At 46.6% G+C, this 25,181-nt stretch overlaps 1 protein-coding gene across 1 annotated transcript in view; it reads left to right on the forward strand.

Moving 5' to 3' along the window:
* Positions 1-25,181, forward strand: part of lrsam1 (leucine rich repeat and sterile alpha motif containing 1) — a 67,421-nt gene that overhangs the window by 14,155 nt on the left and 28,085 nt on the right. The window contains exons 8-9 of the mRNA XM_078226080.1: positions 2,954-3,044; positions 6,689-6,819. Of these exons, the coding sequence (XP_078082206.1) occupies positions 2,954-3,044; positions 6,689-6,819 (222 nt within the window). The remainder of the gene's footprint in view (positions 1-2,953; positions 3,045-6,688; positions 6,820-25,181) is intronic.

Raw genomic sequence — 25,181 nt, forward strand, 5'->3', positions numbered from 1 at the left:
ATATCACAACAGTATCTGATGCACATTTGTGAAGCCTGAAGGCCAAGTCCATATGGATGATATTCTGTAACCTGCTGAGTCTCACTCTGGGTGATTTATCAGAATAAATTTGAGCAAGTGCAGTGTCTGGGTACATCAGGATTTGCTGGGGAAAAAGATTATCACATGCATTAATCATACTCAAGGTCGCAATTTAATTGTGTTTAACAGTGAGGTCTGGTGGTGTGTAGGGAGTACAGTCTGTTATAATCCAGGTCAGAAACTCCAAAGTGTTTTATGAAGTCCACCTGGATCATTTTGCAATTTGATTTTGGCTAGGGTAAGCATGAGATATTTCACTTCAGATATGATTCAAATGACCCACTAGGAAGCTTTTTAATCAAAGTTTATTTAAGTATACAGTTACCAGGTATAGAAAGAAAATTAGTAGTAACTTTTACTAATTATTCACAAAAAAACCCATTGATATTGTTTCCCCTTTAATGAATATCGGAAATGTTCCAATCAAACAAAACCCAAATACAAAACAGCACAAGTTTAATACATAAAATACGAATGCTCACTTGATGCTGAATTTAGTCCTTTGGTTGAATGCTGCAGTTCTCTTGAGGGACACACACAAACCTGGAGTCAGAACAGCTTCTCAAAACACCAGAGAGAGGGAGACTCTCGTCAAGCTAACCAGCAGCAGCAGATTTTCTGTTCCAGGAAGACTAGGAACATGAATCTTGCTTCTAGCGAACAGCAGAATTTCCAAAACCAGGGAGAGAGAGAGAGAGAGAGAAACGCTGCTCTCAGTCTGATGTCCACCCCCTCCTAAGCCAAAACTGAAAATGAATCATTAGATTTTTCCCTGGGGAGGAACCACCTGACTTTGACTTGTCAATCAATCTTCCCCCTCACAATGCAGGGTCATAAATGATCCCAGAATAAAAATAAATAAAACCCTATTTAAGCCATTGAAGTAGCAATAAAAGGACTTCGCGCAGGCAGCCCGGCAACAATGAGAAAAACTAACCGAAAAGGTCTGCTTACAACTGCAGAGAACATGATTTAAAAAAAACATTTCTGAAAGGTACATTAACGTCACAAGTTGGTGTAAAATTCTGGGGAGAGTTTAGAAAGTTAGCCTAGCTGTTTTTGATGTGATCCCTGGCACACAGCTCATGTGGACTCCCCAAGCCTGGCAACCCCTACTGTCATAACTTCAGATAGAATGGGTTTGCCTTTATATAGCGCCTATCAGGACCTCGGGATGTCCCAAAGTGCTGAAGTCAATGAATAACTTATTAAAATTGTACAGTAGGAAGCATGGCAGCCAATTTGGACACAGCGGTGAACAAGTAGCCAGGTAATCTGTTTTTGCTGATGTTGGCTGAGAATGTGTGTTGAGCAGGGCACCAGGGGACAATTCCTCCTCTGTTCCTCTTCAAAATGGTGCCATGGGATCTTTAATCTTCACTTGAGAGATGCCTGTAATGTCTCCTCTGAAAGAGATCACTTCCCTCGGTACCGCACTGCAGTAGTAGCCTTGATTGAGGGCTCAAGGGAGACGGCTTTTCTGTTTTACTTTCCTCTGCTGGGAAATTGGGGTAGACTAGGTGAATGGGTTCGACAGGCAATTGGGGCAAATCTCTGCAGGAGGATAGGATGAGGAAGAAGGTAGGTGGAGTTTGAAATAGGCCAGTAAAGGTCTTTCCTGTTGCTGATTGATTTGTCTTGGTGCTTTTTAAGTTTCTCCTTGTACACACACACACACACACACACACACACACACACACACACACACACACACACACACACACAAACACACACACCCCCCCCCCCCCCGACTTTTGGAGAATCAATGATCAGCAAACTCATTTTTAGTAAAGAATTATAAGCCCCTATTATGTTTGTACGAACCCATTGAGTGCAACGCAATGGTTCATGCTTAAATGCTTTCATTACGTTAGGTTTGTGAATGCCATCTTTGAGCTGGCAGGAGGTTGCTTATAAATTGTGTGAATGGGATATTGGAAGTGGAATTCCCCGGAGCCGCACAGTCCCTAATCTATAACCAGCAGCTCCCGGATACAGGGTGACAGCAGAGAAAGCACAGAAATTCCATTCCGTTCCACAAGTGCTGTGCCTGAAGACAAGTCCCCGGCTCATTGTCTGCTGGTGCTCCATCCTGAGCTGTTTCTCTGGGCACCTTTGCCATTGCCTTCCACTTTTGGGCAAATCCCAAGTCTACCTCAGCCGGAATGGGAATCAAACCCCTCCTGTTGGAATTATTCTGACCACACACTAGCCACCCAACCAACTGCGCTGACCAGCCTCATTCAGCAGAAAATAAACTGACAGAATTGTCTCCCTGTGCTGGGGGGACTAACTCATTACCAGGTATCCATAATCATTGATCAGATTTGCTGAGGAGATGTAGACTGTGCAGTAGCCATTATCTAGTTTTTATTACTGTGGGGCGGCACAGCAGTACAGTGGAGAGCGGCACGGTAGCACAGTGGTTAGCACTGCTGCTTCACAGCTCCAGGGACCTGGGTTCGATTCCTGGCTCGGGTCACTGTCTGTGTGGAGTTTGCACATTCTCCCCGTGTCTGCGTGGGTTTCCTCCGGGTGCTCCGGTTTCCTCCCACAGTCCAAAGATGTGCGGGTTAGGTTGATTGGCCATGCTAAAATTGCCCCTTAGTGTCCTGGGATGCGTAGATTAGAGGGATTAGCGGGTAAAATATGTAGGGGATATGGGGGTAGGGCCTGGGTGGGATTGTGGTCGGTGCAGACTCGATGGGCCGAATGGCCTCTTTCTGTACTGTAGGGTTTCTATGATTTCTTTCTATGATTACATGCCGTACTTGTTTTATGAGCTTTCTGTTTTTGTTTTCTGTCTCTCTGTCTCCCTGGGTCATTGCCACTTGCCTCCACCCTCACCACCCCACTCCAAACCCTCTCACAGTCCCTGAGTCTGGATGCAGAAGCTATGACCTACCCTCCAGCCAGTGTGTGCAGCAATGGGACGGAAGCCATCAAACAGTTTCTGTGCAACGGTAAGGGGTGTGATTGCCGAAAGATTGCCATTGTCACTGCCTCACTGGCTCACCAGAGGAATGGCCCCTTAACTCATTCACTGTACATTGGTGAAAGCAAAGTCTGGTATACGTGCCAGTGACAGGTACTGCGAGAGAGCACCACACACCTTCACCTAACTGGAAAAGGGAGTGAGTGACCTCTCTTGAAGTGTATGGGTGGCACAGTGGTTAGCACTGCTGCCTCACGGCACCAGGGACCCGGGTTCAATTCCTGGTTTGTGGAGTCACTGTCTGTGTGGAGTTTGCACATTCCCCCCATGTCTGTGTAGGTTTCCTCTGGGTGCTCCTCCCACACTCCAAATATGTACAGGTAGGTGCGTTGGCCATGCTAAATTGCCCCTTAGTGTCCCGGGATGCGTAGGTTAGAGGGATTAGCAGGGTAAATATGTGGGGTTACAGGGATAGGTCCTGGTTGGGATTGTGATTGGTGCAGACTCGATGGGTCGATTGGCCTCCTTCTGCACTGTAGAATTCTATAGGATAGGAAGGGAGCGAATTGGGAATGAAAATCTGCCTTCCCCAAAGGGTCCAAAGTTTCATGCTCCCCACATCACAAAGACAAAGGCATATCTAAAGGCTTGTGGACTCGAGCCGGTATCGTTTCCATTGTTGCATTACTGCTACCTGTCATTTGTTGAGACCCACAATCTTTGAGAGGGGGAGGGGGGAGGGAGAGTTTTCCAGGACTGACGGGAGGTTCCTGTTTATCCATTTCATCCCGTATGGGAGGGAACACTCCGAACCATCAGCAAACGCTGATGTGTGTAGGAGCTGACGCCTGTTTTACTTAAAATAACGTGTTAGGAGGAACTGCTGGGAACACAGCAAGTTAGGAAGGAATGAAAGACTTCATCATTCAGCCTCTTTCACAATGTGAGGATGATCCAAACAGCATTACACCCAATGACGTATTTTAGAATTTAGTCACGGTTGTAATGTAGGAAATGTAACAGTCAGTTCGTGCACAAACAGCATTGAGGTGTCATAGAAACCCTACAGTGCAGAAGGAGGCTTTTCGGCCCATCGAGTCTGCACCGTCAACAATCCCACCCTAGCCCTATTCCCTGCTTAGTTACCCTGCTAATCCCTCTAACCTATCACATCTCGGGACATAAGGATTAATTTAACATGTCCAATCAACCTAACCCACACATCTATGGACTGTGGGAGGAAACCAGAGTACCCGGAGGAAAACCGCACAGAATGTGCAAACTCCACACAGACAGTGACCCAAGCCGGGAATTGAACCCGGGTCCCTGGCGCTGTGAGACAGCAGTGCTAACCACTGTGCCACCCATCCAATCTGATTTTAATTGTTGATGAGGGGTATATATTGAGCAGGACACACGGGACAATTCCTCCCCTGTCCCTCGGCAGATTGATGCCATGGGAACTTTTAACTTTTCAAGTCAGCAGGAAGAACTCTCTGCTCTCCTTCAAATAGTGCTGTGGGATGTCTGTTTGAGGGGCAGATACAGCCACGGTTTACTGACTCACTTGAAAGTTGGCACCTCCGGCAGTGCAGCATTCTCTCAGTACGGCGCTGGAGGGCCAGCCTAGATTATAGATGCTCAAATTTCTGGATTAGGACTTTAGCTCATGGCAGTTTCTGCATTTTGAGGTGAGTGGGATACCTCGACTCAGTGGGAACACTCGAGGAAAAGGAAAGTGTAGTGAGGTCTCAAGTGGAATCCTTTATCTTTCTGAAGCTAACTGGCCTGATGTATTTCTGGCAATTCCAATTTTCTTTATCCTTCATTGTTTGTTTAGTTTAATAAACAAATGTTAGTTTATTGCCAACATGGTGTTGAAAAATTATTTAATTTGTTTTCTCAAATTTTCATGGCGTTTTCTCCCAAGCCCTCGTGAGTAATCGCCTTTTCCAACTGTTCCAAACAGAAAACAGTGAAGTGGAAATTGGGGCACAAAAGTCCAAGGTATTTCCTGGACTTTCTCGCTTCTGCTAATGGTGTGTTAGGTTTCAGTTCAGGGCCCTTCCCCGGGCAGTTTGCTCATGTTTCAGTGTTCTAGCAATGATACTGAGCACTCCACAAACACCAACTGTCCCTCGCTGCTTCAGTCCAGCAGCTGGGCTGAAGAATAGGCAGCGAATTGTCATCCAGCTCATTGATCTTGCAGGGACATCCTGGCCCTTCCTGACCCTGTGCTGACCTGCAGTTCACACACTTGCACTTTACAGAGTTGTCACTGGCTTTGATTTGTCATCCTTTTTAGCAAGCGATGGAGCAGAAGGTTCTAACATGCCACCTAACTGCTCCCAGAGCAGGGTTATAACCACTGACCAGAATTTACTCTTATGGGGAGCTCGCTTCAGTAATCTCCAGTCCTGCCCTGATTTTCCCACTATGACCTCTGACCCACCCCTCCCGATTTTCCCACTGCGACCTCTGACCTGACCCTCCTTCATTAATTTGCACCTTGAGTAACTCCTGCGGTTTTGTCCTTGGCCCTTCATGTGTGAATAAGGTGACTCTGATGCTGCCTTTGAACGTGGGAGCGGGTCTTTTGCTGATTTGCTTTCATCCTGCTGAAATCGGGTAGCATGGTGGCACAGTGGTTAGCACTACTGCCCCACAGCGCCAGGGATCCGGGTTCAATTCCCAGCTTGGGTCACTGTCTGTGTGGAGTTTGCACGTTTGCCCCACGTCCTAATGGATTTCCTCTGGGTGCTCCGGTTTCCTCCCACAGTCCAAAAATGTGCTGGCTAGGTACGTTGGCCATGCTAAACTCTCCCTCCGTGTACCCGAACAGGCGCCGGAGTGTGGCGGCTCGGCGATTTTCACAGTAACTTCACTGCAGTGTTAATGTAAGCCTACATGTGACACTAATAAATAAACTTTAACTTTAATGTCGTGGAGAGTTGACCAGGTCCGTGAGTAATGTTAAAACAAAATCCATTCTGAAAAGGTAAATGAAGAATGAATGATGCTTTTATCCTTGGCTAAGTGAAGCACCCAGCAATATGCTTACTCAAATAGACCAGAATGCCCACAGTCTGGCCACTTTGGTTGGATTTGAGCTCTGTCCCCATGCTTTGATGGGGTGGAATTCTCTCTGGTGTCCCAGCCAATATTTATTTCAGAACCCACACACCCCTTTCCTAAAACAAATCATGATTATCCGGGTTATCACATTGCTGTTTATGGGATATTTCTGTGTATAGATTGACTGCTGCATTTCTTGCATTACTTAAGGGCTTGGCTGTAGAAGGCTGTGGAATATTCTGGGATTGTGAAAGGTGCTATATAAATGCAAGCTCTTCCTTTTTTAAGATCCCCCCCTTCACTCTTAACGACTCCCACTGAGTTCTCCTGGACAGATAGGATGCCAGAGGTGATGACAGAGTGGACGTAAAGACCCTCTTCCCCTGCCCCACCCACATAATAAAAAGCTACTTGGGTGGACCCAATATAACCATATTCAGGGAAAAGGGAGATGTTACAGGGTGGAAATGGTTTAGACTGTGTTTGTCTCTGTAGGGAGGTGTTTGGGAAAAGGCACAGGTTTGTAATGGTCACATTACCGGCCTCACTGTGGACATGATTGGGAATCAGCCTGGGATTTCATTGCTTCCATTCCAGAGCTTGGAATCGAATACCTGCCTCCCTCACAGTATCTGCTGCCAGTGCTGGAGAGTGATGGGAAAATACCAGAGAGTGACGGAGTGGACGGCATGTTCCAACAACAGATGCAGGAGGTGGAGCAGTGGCAGGTGAGAAGTGCAGAGGTGCATCGTCTGTCGGCGAGTGAAAGTGGATCTTTATCATTGTGCTGTAGGACTGCGAAGGAATGGTGCTCCACATTCTCTCCCTCCCTTAAACAATCGACTTGATCAGCTTCCTGCTGCATTCCTACATCAACAGTGAACAAGTGATTAGCAGACCAGTTCAACCAGACCAGCTTGTGTGAAGGTCAGAAACTCACACTGCAGATTAGGTTAGGTTGTTATGGCAAATTGAGTCCTGTCAGTACAACGCTGTAAGAAGTCTAACAACAGCAGGTTAAAGTCCAACAGGTTTATTTGGTAGCAAAAGCCACAAACTTTCGGAGCCCCAAGCCCCTTCTTCAGGTGAGTGAGGACTCGTGTTCACAAACAGGGCATATAAAGACACAAACTCAATTTACAAGATAATGGGTGGAATGTGAGTCTTTACAGGTAATCAAGTCTTAAAGGTACAGACAATGTGAGTGGAGAGAGCATTAGGCACCGGTTAAAAAGATGCGTATTGTTTCCAGACAGGAAAGTTAGTGAGATTTTGCAAGTCCAGGCAAGCTGTGGGGGTTACTGATATTGTGACATGAACCCAAGATCCCGGTTGAGGCCGTCCTCGTGTGCGGAACTTGGCTATCAGTTTCTGCTCAGCAACTCTGCGTTGTCGTGTGTCGTGAAGGCTGTCTTGGAGAACGCTTACCTGAAGATCAGAGGCTGATGCTCTGAGGTTGTGCGGTTGTTTGAAGGCAAGAAGTGGGGGTGTGGGGATGGCCTTGGCGAGATGTTTGTCTTCATAAATGACATGTTGAAGGCTCCGGAGGAGATGTCGTAGCTTCGCTCCGGGGAAGTACTGGACGACGAAGGGTACTCTGTCCACCGTGTCCCGTGTTTGTCTTCTGAGGAGGTCGGTGCGGTTTTTCGCTGTGGCGCATCGGAACTGTTGACCGATGAGTCGAGCGCCATATCCTGATCTTATGAGGGCATCTTTCAACGTCTGGAGGTGTCTGTTGCGATCCTCCTCATCCAAGCAGATCCTGTGTCTACGGAGGGCTTGTCCATAGGGGATGGTTCTTTAACGTGTTTAGGGTGGAAGCTGGAGAAGTGGAGCATCGTGAGGTTATCCGTGGGCTTGCAGTACAGTGAGGTGCTGAGGTGACCGTCCTTAATGCAGATGCGTGTGTCCAAGATTGCAACCGATTCCGGAGAGTGGTCCATGGTGAGTCTGTTGGTGGGATGGAACTTATTGATGTCATCAGTGATTGTTCACCATGAGTCCAAAGGAAGAAAATGTCATCGATGTATCTAGTGTATAGCATCGGTGAAAGTACTGTGCGGTGAAGAAGTCTTGTTCGAACCTGTGCATGAAGATGTTGGCATATTGAGGTGCAAATTTGGTCCCCATGGCTGTTCCGTGTGTCTGGATGAAGAACTGGTTGTTGAAGGTGAAGACATTGTGGTCCAGGATGAAGCGGTGTTCAGTCATCCGTTGTCGTAGCGTCTGCATATACCATGCCTCGGGACACCCTTTCCTGCAGCGTATCGGGTAGACAACGTTGGCCGAGTTGCAAGAGTATGTACTGTGTACCTGGTGGATGGTATTCCCACGTGAGATGAGGATGAGTTGTAAAATTGCATCTGGAAACTGGGAGTTGTCAGTGTTGAGTTCTGAGGCAGTTGCAGTAATGCCATCATCGTGGGGGATGCTGGTGTAGAGTGCCGAGACATCCATTGTGACGAGGAGTGCTCCTGGTTCAACTGCACCATGTGCGTTGAGTTTCTGTAGGAAGTCCGTAGTGTCGCGACAAAAGCTGGGGGTTCTTTGTACAATGGGTTTCAGGATGCCCTCGACGTAGCCGGAGAGGTTCTTGCACAGGGTCCCATTGCCCGATACGGTGGGACAGCCGGGTGTGTTTGCCTTGTGTATCTTCGGGAGGCAGTAGAGATCTCCAACGCGGGGAGTACGTGGGATGAGAGCACGGAGGGTGCTCTGAAGGTCCGGATCAAAGGTCTTGATCAGTCTGTTGAGTTGACTGGTGTGTTCTTTGGTCGGCTACCAAATAAACCTGTTGGACTTTAACCTGGTGTTAGACTTCTTACTGTGTTTACCCCAGTCCAACGCCGGCATCACCACATCAGCACAACCCTGAGCCATCCATTCCATGTGTGTATACATTGTCTGTGCATTTGCATGCGTTCCCTGCTCTGCAGTTCATTATCAAGTGCTCTTGGCTCATGTATAACACAGTCAGGCACAGAATAAAACTCTCATCCCAGACATGTTCTTGTTCTGTAAACCCCAAACCCCTTCACTCTCCAAAACACACAATTTCATTATTTCCTACACCAGCTCTTGTCTCTGACTGCAGCTGTTTGGAGGCATTTCTCTGCTGAGAACCCTTGCTCGCTGGGACTGGATTCAGGTCAGTGCTACGCTTTCTGGAAATTCATTGCACGGGCTAATCGTAGTTTGTAACGTGCATCCTAACTTTGCCCTTTCCTGGTTTGAACCTGCAAATCTGCCTGAAATAATGATCCAAATTTGCCATTTACTATCCTGTAAATCTCTACAGTTCACCTCTTAGACGCTTCCTTAATGAAGCTATGCTCACAATTTGAACTGCACTGCTGCAAATCCAGCTTACTGTTCTTCCTGCCACTGGTGTTTGAATGTCTCCCCTGTGTCTCAGTGATGGAAGTGGACAATCTCTGAGCTGTGCCCTAACTACAGTTTGATAACTCCCTCTGATTTGTATTCCACCATGGGCCATGTAGATGAATGTTCTGTTTGGGGCCATTCATTTCCATTGTGTATTGTGGACATTTTGATCATTGAATCTATTGAGACCCCAAGGTATCATTCGACTGGGATAACCCTCGTCATCCCAGCACCACAGATGGAATATTACAGGATCTTACAATAGACAAAGTGGCCATTCAGCTCCTCGTGGTTTCTGAAAGAGCTATCCTGAATGTTACTACTCAACTCTTCTCCCCATGGCCCTGCAAATTTCTCCTTTTCAAGTATTTATTTAATCACTTTTGAAGGTTGCTGTTGAATCTGCTTCCACCACCCTTTCAAGCAAGCACACTCCAGATCATCATAACACTTTATTAAAAATGTTCTCCTCCCTTCCCTAGCAGATTTATTTAGTCAATTATTTGATATCCAAAGTTTTTAAGTTTAAAGTTTATTTAATGTCACAAGTAGGTTTACATTAACACTGTAATGAAGTTACTGTTAAAATCCCCTAGCCCCACACTCCGGCACCTGTTCGGGTGCAGTGAGGGAGAATTTAGCATGGCCAGTGCACCTAACCAGCACATCTTTCGGACTGTGGGAGGAAACCAGAGCACCTGGAGGAAACCCACGCATACACGGGGAGAATGTGCAGACTCCGCACAGACAGTGACCCAAGCCGGGAATCGAACCTGGGTCCCTGGAGCTGTGAGGCAGCAGTGCTAACGACTATGCCACCATGTGTCCTCTAATTACTTTCTACCACTGGAAACAGTAGCTTTTTAAAAATTTGCTCTCCAAACCCTTTATAATATTGAACACCCCTCTTAAACCTCACCATAACCTTCTCTACTCTAAGGAGAACAAGTCCTGCTTCTCCAGTCTCACTATGTAGCATGGTCACCGCAGATTGGGAGAAAAATAACAAGAAAGAACTGTTTGAGGAGTAATCTCAAGCTGTGGTGTTTCTTCCTTTGAACCACAAAGAATATCGGCAGCCAAAGGACAAAAGGTGAGCTAGAAACTGGGCAATCCCAGTAAAGATGTGGAGATGCCGGCATTGGACTGGGGTAAACACAGTAAGAAGTCTAACAACACCAGGTTAAAGTCCAACAGGTTTATTTGGTAGTGAAAGCCACTAGCTTTCGGAACAGGCTGTCCCTTCGTCAGGTGGGTGGGAGTTCTGATCACAAACAGGGCACAAAGACACAAACTCAATTTACATGAATAATGATTGGAATGTGAGTCTTTACATCTAATCAAGTCTTAAAGGTACAGACAATGTGAGTGGAAGGAGCATTAAGCACAGGTTAAAGAGATGTGTATTGTCTCCAGAGAGGACAGCCAGTGAGATTTTGCAAGTCCAGTCAGGGGTTGTGGAGGTTACAGATAGTGTGACATGAGCCCAATATCCCGGTTGAGGCCGTCCTCATGTGTGCGGAACCTGGCTATCAGTCTCTGCTCAGCGACTCTGCGTTGTCGTGTGTCGTGAAGGCCGCCTTGGAGAACGCTTACCCGAATATCAGAGGCCGAATGCCCGTGACCGCTGAAGTGCTCCCCAACAGGAAGAGAACACTCCTGCCTGGTGATTGTCGAGCGGTGTTCATTCATCCATTGTCGTAGCGTCTGCATGGTTTCCCCAATGTACCATGCCTCGGGACATCCTTTCCTGCAGCATAACAGGTAGACAATGTTGGCCGAGTTGCAAGAGTATGTATCGTGTACCTGGTAGATGGTGTTTTCGCGTGAGATGATGGCATCCGTGTCGATGATCCGGCACGTCTTGCAGAGGTTGCTGTGGCAGGGTTGTGTGGTGTTGTGGTCACTGTTCTCCTGAAGGCTGGGTAGTTTGCTGCGGACAATGGTCTGTTTGAGGTTGTGCGGTTGTTTGAAAGCAAGAAGTGGGGGTGTGGGAATGGCCTTGGCGAGATGTTTGTCTTCAATGACATGTTGAAGGCTCTGGAGGAGATGTCGTAGTTTCTCCGCTCCGGGGAAGTACTGGATGACGAAGGGTACTCAGTCCACTGTGTCCCGTGTTTGTCTTCTGAGGAGGTTGGTGCGGTTTTTCGCTGTGGCGCGTTGGAATTGTCAATCGATGAGTCGAGCACCATATCCTGTTCTTATGAGGGCATCTTTCAGCGTCTGGAGGTGTCTGTTGCGATCCTCCTCATCTGAGCAGATCCTGTGTATTCGGAGGGCTTGTCTGTAGGGGATGGCTTCTTTAACGTGTTTAGGGTGGAAGCTGGAGAAGTGGAGCATCGTGAGGTTATCCGTGGGCTTGCGGTACAGTGAAGTGCTGAGGTGACGGTCCTTGATGGAGATGCGTGTGTCCAAGAATGCAACCGATTCTGGAGAGTAGTCCATGGTGAGTATGATGGTGGGATGGAACTTGTTGATGTCATCATGTAGTTGTTTCAGTGATTGTTCACCATGAGTCCAAAGGAAGAAAATGTCATCCATGTATCTAGTGTATAGCATCGGTTGAAGGTCCTGTGCGGTGAAGAAGTTTTGTTCGAACCTGTACCTTTAAGACTTGATTAGCTGTAAAGATTCACATTCCAATCATTATGTCTGCCCTGTTTGTAATCCGAACTCCAACCCACCTGACGAAGGGACAGCCTGTTCCGAAATGCTACCAAATAACCTGGTGTTGTTAGACTTCTTACTGTGGCAATCCCAGTAAAATCAGGCATTTCATCTGTGCCCACCCTGTGCTAAGCCACAAACACTTTGACAAGCCATCCCAGGCCAGAACCAAACTGTTTAGTCGATTATGCAAGGACAGAGATAATACCGTACTCAAAGCTGTCTTTCTGGTTCTGTGGGCTCAGATTACGGAATTTGGGTTCCAGTTGCTTCCATCCTCAGAACTCTGAAGCTAAAAGGGATGTACTGATTTAATATTCAGAACTAGGGATGAGGTCATCCTGAAATCTGATCCAGTCAGTCTTTTCAAATGGGCAATCTGAGCTCAGATGTTTTAGTGCCAGTTCCCTTGTTTTGATATCTAATGTAATGTAGCAATTATACATAATTAATCACAACTTAAGTCAGCAAAGCTGGAAATGCTTACCTCGAGTTATAGCACTCAGTGCAAGTGCATCTTGGCTACAGCAAAGGTCTGCCTCTGGCTTGTTGCCATCTAATCCACAGCATGAATATATGATCATCTCTAATACATTTAATAAGGGATTCAGAGAAACCTCTTTCTTCAGTGAGTGGTTAAAATGTGGAACATGCTACCTTGTGGAGTAATTTAAGTGACTCGCAAAGATGCTGCAGCTCCAGCAACACTCCAGAAGCCCAATACCGTCCAGGACAAAACAAGCTGCTTGATTGATGCCCCGTCCACCGCCTTTATCATTCACTTCTCCCGTGACTGACGCACAGTGACATTGTGTGTCCCATTATAAGATCATTGATCTTAGAATCCCAACAGTGCAGAAGAGGCCATTCAGCCCATCAGGTCTGCGCCAACTCTTCTGACAACATCTCACCCAGGCGCTCTCCCCTGCCCTATCCCCATAACCCCACAGATTCCCCCTGGCTAATTCATCTAACCTACACATCTTGGGACAATAAGGGGCAATTTAGCATGGCCAATCCACCTAACCTGCTTTTTTGAACTGTGGAAGAAAACCGATGCAGACACGGGGAGAATTGCAAACTCCACACGGACAGTCATCCGAGGCCAGAATTGAACCCAGCAGCTGTGCTACAGATGCACTGCAGTAGGTCACCAAACCTCCTTCCAAACCCAAGAACTGTACCACCTAGAGTTGCTATTCCATGCACTCAATCAATTAAATATCAGGAACATTAGTGCCTATAAATAAGAGTAACTAATCACTTTAATTCAAAAGGTAACAGATAAATCTGAATAAGTTAAACTTTTCTGCAATAAACAAAACCTTTAGGTCCCAATTATCACAATGTTGTAATAGACTTGAAATCCTGAAGCTGCTACACTTGTTTGTTGTCTAATTTATGATCGACCTATTTTAAAAACAAAACGCAGAGTATACATTGGGCTTGCAGGATATGAGATAGTTTGGTCTAGATACATCCGTCAATTTCTCAATCAGCAAATTAGATGTTTGATTTGATTTATTATTGTCACATGTATTAACATACAGTGAAAAGTATTGTTTCTTGCATGCTGTACAGACAAAGCATACCGTTCATAGAGAAGGAAACGAGAGAGTGCAGAATGTAGTGTTAGTCATAGCTAGGGTGTAGAGAAAGATCAACTTAATGCAAGGTAGGTCCATTCAAAAGCCTGACGGCAGCAGGGAAGAAGCTGTTCTTGAGTCGGTTGGTACGTGACCTCAGACTTTGTATCTTTTTCCCGACGGAAGAAGGTGGAAGAGAGAATGTCCGGGGTGCGTGGGGTCCTTAATTATGCTGGCTGCTTTGCCGAGGCAGTGGAAAGTGTAGACAGAGTCAATGGATGGGAGGCTGGTTTGTGTGATGGATTGGGCTGCATTCATGACCTTTTGTAGTTCCTTGCGGCCTTGGGCAGAGCAGAAGCCATACCAAGCTGTGATACAACCAGAAAAAATGCTCTCTATGGTGCATCTGTAAATGTTGGTGAGAGTTGTAGCTGACATGTCAAATTTCCTTAGCCTTCTGAGAAAGTAAAGATGTTGATGGGCTTTCTTAACTATAATGTTGGCATAGGAGAGACCAGGACAGGTTGTTGGTGATCTGGGCATCTAAAAGCTTGAAGCTCTCAACCCTTTCTACTTTGTCCCTGTTGATGTAGACAGGGGCATGTTCTCCTTTACGCTTCCTGAAGTCGATGACAATCTCCTTCGTTTTGTTGACATTGAGGGAGAAATTATCGTTGCCACACCAGATCACCAGATTCTCTATCTCATTCCTATACTCTCGTCATTGTTTGAGATCCGACCCACTACGGTGGTGTCGTCAGCAAACTTGGGAATCGATTTGGAGGGGAATTTGGCTGCACAGTCATAGCTATATAAGGAGTATAGTAGGGGGCTGGGAACCCAGCCTTGTGGGGCACCGGTGTTGAGGATGATCGTGGAGGAGGTGTTGTTGTCTATCCTCACTGATTGTGGTCTGAGAGTTCGGAAGTTCAGGATCCAGTCGCAGAGGGAGGTGCTGAGGCCCAGGCCATGAAGTTTGGAGATGAGTTTTGTGGGAATAATGGTGTTGAAGGCTGGCGTAAAATGAATTAAACTGAAAATAGCAAAATCTCTGCTAGTTGGGGAAACAACAAAAGCTTGAAATGTAATGATATCATCACTGCCTCTTTAAAAACTAAAAACAAAGAGAGAGCACATGGTCCCTGCCAAGCTTTAGATATTTTATTTACAATTTGAACTAAGTACCCAGGATTACTCCTAGCTCAAACTGATTATTTTCAAATTCCAATTTATGTACTTTGATTTTTAAATTTTCTATTTACTTTCTAAGAATTGTGTTCAAAGGAACTTTCAAAATGCATATTATATATATCTCATTTTTCTCTTGAGCAGTAATTGTGGCCAGCAATTATACCCAAGATTAAGGATTCATATATTTACCCGATTTCAAATTGCACTTTTAATTCAGCTCACAGCTCCCATTTCAGATAATCACAAATTAGGGGAAACAGCATAAAGCATTAAAGCTAGCAACGTAACAAAGAAACCCCCCACAAATTCCTTATTACACACACACACACATATTCACCCATAGAAGCTTCCCACCACAATCTCCGCAGCATTCAACCCTTGCTTTCATGCAATCCTAACAATCTAAAACTGAAGTGAAAATAGAATATTCAAGAGTTTGTATGTTTCCCCCCCCGTGTCTGCGTGGGTTTGCTCCGAGTGCTCTGGTTACCTCCCACAGTCCAAACATGTGCAGGTTAGGCTGATGGGCCATGTTCAATTGTCCCTTAGTGTCAAGGAGACTAGCTGGGTAAATATGTGATGTTACGGGTGTAGGGCCTGAGTGGGTTTGTGGTCGGTGCAGGCTCAATGGGCTAAATGGCCTCTTTCTGCACTGTAGGGATTCTATGAAATCGGTTAATACGTAGTCTTCATTTATCTTTCTTCAAGACTGTAATTAAAACTCAAAGGAAAAGATAATTCTCAAGAAGTTATATATGAAAAGTAAGGTTAATAACATTCTACAGCCACAAATGGCTTTTGAAGTCAAACCAAAGTGTATAGCATCCCATTTTATTGCCCCAGCATCACCATTCTCCCGCCAGAACAGAGCAATTGTTTAACAATCTTCCTTCTTTTTATCACAACTTACCCTTCTCTTCACTTAAGCTAATTTAAAATACAACTATAAAAATTGAACAAGGAACCTTAAAACAACTACAGAACCAGATCACAGAGTTAACTAAGACTCTGACAAGAAAAATCGCACAGACACTGCAACACACGGACAGCAACTCAGGTTTTCCAAATCAACTCCGCTTCCAGCTCTCGCAAATTGGACTTGTGTTTTAATTATGCACTCGATGCAGCAACTCAAACTCTTTTCCAGACTGTTAGCTTTTCCCAAACATGCATTGTCCGTTTATAACTGATCTGAGTTTCATACGATGTTTATTGTGCAGAAGTGGATCTGTAGGAAGTTTTTACATCTCGCTAAATAGTTTACAGTGTTTTTGAGTGAGCTGAAGGACATAGTTCCTCCCCCTCCCCATTCTGTAGCACCATGCCACTCCTCCTCTGTTCCCCCCCCCCACCTCCCATTTTGTTTTGGCCCAAAGGGCTCCTTGGGGTTTTTTGCGGGGTAAATGAGGGTTTGAGCTGCTGCTCCTTGTCCTGTACTCAGCAGATACAATTGTGACTTTTAAGGGGCATCTTGACAAACACACGAATGGGAAGGGAATAGAGGGATATGGTCCCCGGAAGGGTAGGGGGTTTTAGTTCAGACGGGCAGCATGGTCGGTGCAGGCTTGAAGGGCCTGTTCCTGTGCTATAATTTTCTTTGTTCTTTGTTCATTCATGGGACATGCTGGCTGACCAGCATTTATTGCCTTTCTCTAATTGCCCGAGGGCAGTTGAGAGTCAACCACATTGCTGTGGCTCTGGAGTCACATGTAGGCCAGACCAGGTGAGGACGGCAGATTTCCTTCCCTAAAGGATATTACAGTCTGTTTTTATGGTGCAAGTGGGACTGGGACTGCCAGTTCCCTCGCATCGTCACCATGCAAGGATTATCCGAGGAGTGTTCCTGTCCCCATACCTATGGGCCTGATCTGCCGTGCCTCCCCAATCGATATCACTGTCTAATAAATCCTTCTCAGCCCATAGTAAAGACTTCGGTTCATCACTGTCTCCATCTATCCCACGATCCTCAAAGCACACATCAGACCTCTTTGAGCTGTAAGTTGCAATCTTAAATGATCTATCCCTCTCTGAGACTTTGCTGAGTTGATTTCTGTCTCTGTTCTGTGTTTGACTTATGTTGGACCAAAGCAGCCTTTAAGTCATTACACCTCTGCTCTATCTCCATCATCCTCCAGTTAGTTGCGTCTCTTTCTCGCACAGCTCTCGCTCTGTCTCGATCTGTTTTCTCAACCTGCATCTGCAATTGACTCTTATGCAACACTTAGATCTCATTCCGTTGTTCAGCTTCTAAGTCTCTAACAAGCCGTGTGTCAGTTTCCTGTTTTGCAGCACTCAATGCTCCTTCTTTGTCTGTCTAATCAGTTCCTGTGTTGGTTCCATAGCTGCACATCCTGTTCTTTGCTGCTCCTACAGTCCTTAGCCTGATACAGAGTTAGACCTATTAACCATCAGGCTTTGCTGGTGTCTTTATGAATACCCATCAGGCTACAGTGTACCTACCACACATGGACTGCAATGATTCAATAAGACAGCTCACCACCACCTTCTCGAGGGCAATTAGCAATGGAGAGTAATACTGGCCTCGCCCATATCCTGCAAAAGAATTATTAAAAATGCATCTGGATGCCCAGCCTGAAAATGTGTTGGAAGCAGATTCAATAATAACGTACAAAAGGGAATTGAATAAATACTTAAAGCAGAAAAAAATGTGCAGGGCTGTGCGGAAACACAGTCTCCACTGTGTCTTCTGCCAATGCAGTATGGCCATGCGAGATGAGAGTCGATACCAGTCCCTGCGTGCGTTCAGCCTGCCAAAAAACCTTTTTGACAATGGAAAAATAGTACGGGCTTTTAAAAAAGAAATTGGAGAAATCGAAGTCCAAGCTCAACATGAAAGCAGCAAAAGCTAAGAAAGCAAATTGCAGACGTCTGAACTCGAAGGCTGCTCTCAGTGTCTCAGGAAAGAGCTGACCTCCTGATCAATTGATCCCTGCTCTGACTCTGGGAGCAGATTTCTGATAGAAATCCAGAATTCCCAGTCACTCGCTGACTTGTACTACATAGAGCCTCATCCCACTCTCTGCATTAAATTAGAAACGTAGAAAATAGAAGCAGGAGTAGGCCATCCGGCCCTTCGAGCCTGCTCCACTATTCATTTTGATCACAGTTGATCATCAAATTCAATATCCTGATCCCGCCTCCCCCCCGCCTCAATATCCCTTGATCACTTTAGCCCCAAGAGGTATATCTAATTTCTTCTTGAAATCCTATTTTACCATTTTGATTCTAAGTGTTGGGTGGACTTGAAACTGGGAGTGGTTCAGATCCGACTTTTAGACCTGTTCTAAAGCGCCCCCATACGCACTCTGCCTGAAAAAATATCAGCGATTCCGAATCGCGCTGCACAAGCCTGTGGGTGGGGCTTAACGCACCTGGAACCTGGAGCTCCGATCGGCGCCTCCAACTGCGCATGTGCAGAAAAAATGATAGAATGCTGCTCCCCTGCCACATCCCTCCCGGACCAGATAATGCCTCCCCCTGGCCCCTAGAGACATTGCCCCACCCCCACAACAGTACTGACCCCCTTATCGCCACATCCCTCCCGGACCACATAATGCCTCCCCCTGGCCCCTACAGACATTGCCCCACCCCCACAACATTACTGACCCCCTTATCGCCACATCCCTCCTGGCCAGATAATGCCTCCCCCTGGCCCCTAGAGACATTGCCCCACCCCCACAACATTACTGACCCCCTTATCGCCACATCCCTCCTGGCCGGATAATTCCTCCCCCTCGCCACCCAGACCGATCACGGCCCCTCCCACCACCCCTCCCCTTCCCCATCACTGATCACAGGCAGAGTGGCAGCGGACCCCCCCTTCCCCCTCACTGATCTCAGGCAGGGAGCTGTTGGACGCTAGGCACCTATCTCCTCACTAACTGGAGCGCCTGAATCGGACCTCTATGGAGCTTGTCTGTTTCATGCTGAATCTGGATGGGTGAACGCGGTGGTAAAGGGGTAAGTGCTGGTAAAGTTGGGCATGCAGCCCATTAAGTCAATTTATATGCATTTCGGGTCTTGGTAAAGGGGGAACCAACGCGGATCGTGCTACTCGTCTCACGCCCAACTTTACCAAGTTTTCACACCCGAAAACGGGCGCAACGCGATGGTAAAATTGGGCCCAATGTTTTGGCCTCAACTATTTTCTGTGGTCGTGAATTCCACACATTCACCACTCTCGGGTGAAGAAATTTCTCCTCACCTCAGTTCTAAAAGATTTACCCCCTTATCCTCAAACTATGACCTCTGGTTCTGGACTCCCCCACCATTGGGAAAATTCTCTCTGAATCTACCTTGTCTAACCCTGTTAGAATTTTATAAGTGTCTATGAGATCCCCTCTCACTCTTCTAAACTCCTGTGAATATAATCCTAACCGACTTAGTCCCCTCTCATGTGCCAGACCTGCCATCCCAGGAATCAGCCTGGTAAACATTCGCTGTACTCCCTCTATAGCAAGGACATTGTTCCTCAGATAAGGACACCAAAACTTCACACAATACTCCAGGTGTGGCCTCGTCAAATAGAACAATCTCTGTGTCTGTTCAGAACCGGGAATGTGTCTGGGTGCTGCCAAACTTTGTGCTACTTTCCTATTTTCACAGGTTCAATGGGGGGAGAAACCTGTGTCACAACTCAATCCCAATCTCATACTCTCTCATTCAGCTGGAAGAGGTGTTTGTAAAATTCTCGATGAGTCTGGGAGGGGAGTTGTGAGAGAATGGAATAGAAACTGGGGTAGAAATTGAAGCAGATGGTTTCACCAGAGAAACAACGGTGCTTAGGTTATTGCTGACAGGTCTGGATTTAAGATGCAGGTTTTTAACTAGGATCAAATATAATGTCCCGGTACTGTCACATTTATTTAGCATGTCTTGTTCAGCTGCGTTGTCTAGAATTTGATTGGTTTGGCTACTCTGTCACTTGCAATGATGTAACAAAGTAAACACGGGTTGCCATAATGGGCGGCACGGTGACACAGTGGTTAGCACTGCTGCTTCACAGCGCCAGGGACCTGGGTTCGATTCCCGGCTTGGGTCACTCTGTGTGGAGTTTGCACATTCTCTCCGTGCCTGCGTGGGTTTCCTCTGGGTTCTCCGGTTTCCACCCACAGTCTGAAAGAGGTACATTGACCATGCTAAATTCTCCCTCAGTGTACCCGAACAGGCGACTAGGGGATTTTCACAGCAACTTCATTGCAGAGTTAATGTAAGCCTACTTGTGACACTAAATAAACTTTAAACAAATGCAGGTGTGCGGAAATGTAGAGTAACAGGCTTCACTTTGAAAATGTCAGCACAGGCACCATGGACTATTGTTCCGTAATTCAAAGGTAACTAGATAAGTATATGGTGGGGAAAGGCTTCGAATGATACCTGGATAGAGTGAGGTAAAACAGGATGAGAATAGGCCTACTGTGAGCATCAAGACCAGCATTGATCAAATGGGCCAAATGGCCTCTTTCTGTACCACACTGAAACAAATGCTGGAAATGTGAAATAAAAACAGAAAATGCTGGAAGTAGCCAGCGGCTCTGGCAGCCTCTGTGGCGAGAGATTAAACGGTAAAGGGTTTCCTGGCGCAAGCCAAAGGGACAGTGGGTGACAGACAAGCAAAGAAACATGAGTTGTGTCCGGAAATGGTGTCAATAGAGCTGCCGACCAAAAGCAAAAATAAGAAAACATGCGCAGAAAAAAAAATAAAATTGGGGCAAAGTCTATGGCCTGAAATTGTTAAAACACACTGTTCAGGTTAGAAGTGCTTGACGGGAAGGTGAGGTGCTGTTCCCCAAGGTTGTGTTGAGCTTCACTGGGGCGGCACAGTGGTTAGCACTGCTGCCTCACAGTGCTAGGGACCTGGGTTCAATACGGCCTTGGGTCACTGTCTGTGCAGAGTCTGCACGTTCTCCCCGTGTCTGTGTGGGTTTCCTCCAGGTGCTCTGGTTTCCTCCAACAGTTCAAACATGTGCGGCTTAGGTGCATTGGCCATGATAAAATGCCTCTGGTTTCGGGGGGATTAGCATGGTAAATATGTGGGGTCACGGGGATAGGGTGAGACTGTTGTTGATGCAGGCTCGATAGGCCGAATGGCCTCCTTCTGTACTGTAGGGATTCCATGATTCTATTCTATGATTCACTGCAGGAGGCTGAGGACAGAGAGGTCAGAGTGGGGGCAAAGTAGAGAGTTTACATGATAGGGTGACAGGAGGCTCGGGATGATGCTCGCTGATTGTTCAGAGAAGTTCCACAAAATGATTATCCATTTTTTAAATTCATTCATGGGATGTCGGCTTAGCTGGCTAGATCTGCTGTTTGTGATTTATATAAACGATCTGGAAGGAGGTGTAACTGGGGTGATCAGTAAGTTTACGGACGACACGAAAATGGCTGGACTTGCAGATAGTGAGGAACATTGTCAGAGGCTACAGAAGGATATAGATAGACTGGAAATTTGGGCAAAGAAATGGCAGATGGAGTTCAATCCAGATAAATGCGTAGTGATGCATTTTGGTAGAACTAACGTAGGGGGGAGCTATACGATAAATGGCAGAACCATATAGGGTGTAGATACGCAGAGGGACCTGGGTGTGCAAGTCCACAGATCCTTAAAGGTGACGTCACAGGTGGAGAAGGTAGTGAATAAGGCATATAGCATGCTTGCCTTTATAGGACGGGGCATAGAGTATAAAAGTGGGGGTCTGATGTTGTAGTTGTATAGAACGTTGGTTCGGCCGCATTTGGAATACTGCGCCCAGTTCTGGTCGCCACACTACCAGAAGGACGTGGAGGCTTTAGAGAGAATGCAGAGGAGGTTTACCAGGATGTTGCCTGGTATGGAAGGGCTTAGTTATGAGGAGAGATTGGGTAAACTGGGGTTGTTCTCACTGGAAAGACGGAGGATGAGGGGTGACCTAATAGAGGTGTATAAAATTATGAAAGGCATAGATAGGGTGAACGGCGGGAAGCTTTTTCCCAGATCGGTGGTGACGTTCACGAGGGGTCATGGTTCAAGGTGAGGAGGGGGAGGTTTAACACGGATATCAGAAGGACGTATTTTACACAGAGGGTGGTGGGGGCCTGGAATGCGCTGCCGGGCAAGGTGGTGGAGGCGGACACACTGGGAACGTTTAAGACTTATCTAGATAGCCACATGAACGGAGTGGGAATGGAGGGATACAAAAGAATGGTCTAGTTTGGACCAGGGAGCGGCGAGAGCTTGGAGGGCCGAAGGGCCTGTTCCTGTGCTGTATTGTTCTTTGTTCTATGACACCAAGATTGGTGGCATAATGGACAGTGAAGAACGTTATCTCCAATCAACATTTATTGCCCATCCTTAATTGCCCCTTTAGAAGGTGGTGGTGAGCTGCCCTCTTGAACCGCTGCAGTCCATGTAGTGTAGGTACGCCCACAGTGCTGTCAGGGAAAGAGTTCCAGGATTTTGACCCAGCAACAGTGAAGAAATAGCAATATATTTACAAGTCAGAATGGTGAGTGACTCGGAGGGGAACCTCCAGGTGGTGGTGTTCCCATGTATCTGCTGCTCTTGGCCTTCTAGATGGTAGTGGTCATGGGTTTGGAAGGCGCTGTCTAAGGAGCCTTGGTGAGTTCCTGCAGTGCATCTTGTAGATGGTGCACACGGCTGCCACTGTGCGTCAGTGGTGGAGGGATTGAATGTTTGTGGAAGGGGTGCCAATCAGGTGGACTGCTTTGTCCTGGATGGTGTCAAGCTTCTGAATGTTGTTGGAACTGCACTCATATAGGCAAGTGGAGAGTTACACTCCTGTCTTGTGCCTTGTAGATGTTGGCCAGGCTTTGGAGAGGCAGGAAGTGAGTTACTTGCCACAGGATCCTCAGCTCTGACCTGCTGTTGTAGCCACAGTATTTATATGGCTAGTCCAGTTCAGTTTCTGGTCAATGGCAACCCCCCAGGATATTGGCAGTGGAGGATTCAGCGATGATAATGCCATTGAATGTTCAGGGCCGATGCGTAGATACCCTCCTGTTAGAGATGGTCATTGCTTGGCACATGTGTGGCATGAATGTTACTTGCCTCTTGCCAGCCCAAACCTGGATATTGTGCATTTAGACATGGACTACTTCAGTATCTGAGGAGTTGCAAATGGTGCTGAACATTGTGTAGTCATCAGTAAACATTCCATTTTATGATGGAAGGAAGATGGTTGGGTTTAGGACACTACCCCGAGGAACTCCTGCAGTGATGTCCTGGAACTGAGCTGATTGACCTCCAACAACCACAGCCATCTCCCTACGTGCCAGTTATGACACCAACCAGCAGAGAGTTTTCCCCTGGATTCGTGTTGACTCCAGTTTTGCTAGGGCTCCTTGATCCCACACCCAGTCAAATGTGGCCCTTCTATCAAGGACTGTCACTTGCCTACCTCTGGAGTTCAGCTCTTCTGTCCATGTTTGAACCAAGGCTGTAATAAGGTCAGAGGTGAGTGGCTGTGGTGGAACCCAAACTGAGCATCGATGAGTAGGTTATTGCGAAGCAAGTGCCACTTGATTGCACTTTTGATGACCCTTTCAACTTGGTCTCTTTACACTTGGTGTTTCCGGTTTAGAGGATAGGGTGTGTTAGCAGCATAACGGGTGGCACAGTGGGTAGCACTGCTGCCTCACAGCGCCAGGGACCTGGGTTCAGTTCCCAGCTTGGGTAACTGTCTGTGCGAAGTCTGCACGTTCTCCCTGTGTCTGCATAAGTTTCCTCAGGGTGCTTTGGTTTCCTCATACAGTCCGAAAGATGCACTGATTCGTGGTTAGATACATTGACCCGAACAGACGCCGGACTGTGGCGACTAGGGGAATTTCACAGTAACTTCATTGCAGTGTTAATGTAAGCCTTACTTCTGACAAATAAACTATATTAGTCAGTAGCGCATCCCTAGTAATAGAGAAATAAAAGAAGGAAAGGGAAGAGTCTGAGGCAGAGCCTGGCAAGGTGAGAGGCAGAGCCAGGGGCGGCGAGAAATGAGTGGACATTGGACTGAATGTGGATGAAATTTTCCAGCTCAGGACAAGAGCAGGAAGTGGAAAGGCAGGTGGCCTGAGTTGGACGAGAATAAATTGTCTTCTACAAATCCCACAAAAAGGCAGATGTAGCTAAGCGTCATGCGGGTTCACATTGCAACATCTTTCTATTTGGAAGAAGTGAATGGAGTTGAGAAGTTGCTCATGTGTGAATATGTTCAGCCTGGCGGTGGTATTGTCACTGGACTAGTAATCTGGAGACCGCGGTAATGCTCTGGGGACCCTGGTTCAAATCACACCACAGCAAACTTGAAACCAGTCAAATCTAGAATTAAAACCCCAATGATGACCATGAAACGATTGTCATAAAATCCCATCTGGTTCAATCACAGGAAAGGAATTGTGCCATGCTCACCTGGTTTGTTCTACATGTCCACAGCAATGACATTGCCTCTTAAAAGCCCTCAGAAATGGCCTAGCAAGTCACTCCGTTCAAGGATAGTTAAGGATGCACAATAAGTGCTGGCCCTGCAAGCGACATCCTCTACAGATGCACCATAGAAAGCATTCTTTCTGGTTGTATCACAGCTTGGTATGGCTCCTGCTCTGTCCAAGACTACAAGAAACTACAAAGAGTTGTGAACAAAGCCCAGTCCATCACACAAACCAGCCTCCCATCCATTGACTCTGTCCACACTTCCCGCTGCCTCAGAAAAGCAGCCAGCATAACTAAGGACCCCACGCACCCTAGACATTCTCTCTTCCACCTTCTTCCATCGGAGGAAAGATACAAAAGTCTGAGGACATGGACCAACCGACTCAAGAACGGCTTCTTCCCTGCTGCTATCAGACTTTTGAGTCGACTTACCTCACATTAAGTTGATCTTTCTCTACACCCTAGCTATGACTGTAACACATTCTGCACTCTCTCCATTCTTTTTCTATGTTGTGTGTTTTGTCTGTACAGCACGCAAGAAATAATACTTTTCACTGTGTACGAATACATGTGACAATAAATCAAATCAAATCAAAAATCAAATTACACCCCCTGAATGAATTAAAACACTTCAGCGGTCACGGGCATTCGGCCTCTGATATTCGGGTAAGCGTTCTCCAAGGCGGCCTTCGCGACACACGACAGCGCAGAGTCGCTGAGCAGAAACTGATAGCCAAGTTCCGCAAACACAAGGACGGCCTCAACCGGGATATTGGGTTCATGTCACAATATTTGTAACTCCCACAGTTGCGTGGAC

Source organism: Mustelus asterias, chromosome 13, assembly GCF_964213995.1.
Source record: "Mustelus asterias chromosome 13, sMusAst1.hap1.1, whole genome shotgun sequence".
In the NCBI taxonomy this organism is placed as follows: domain Eukaryota; kingdom Metazoa; phylum Chordata; class Chondrichthyes; order Carcharhiniformes; family Triakidae; genus Mustelus; species Mustelus asterias.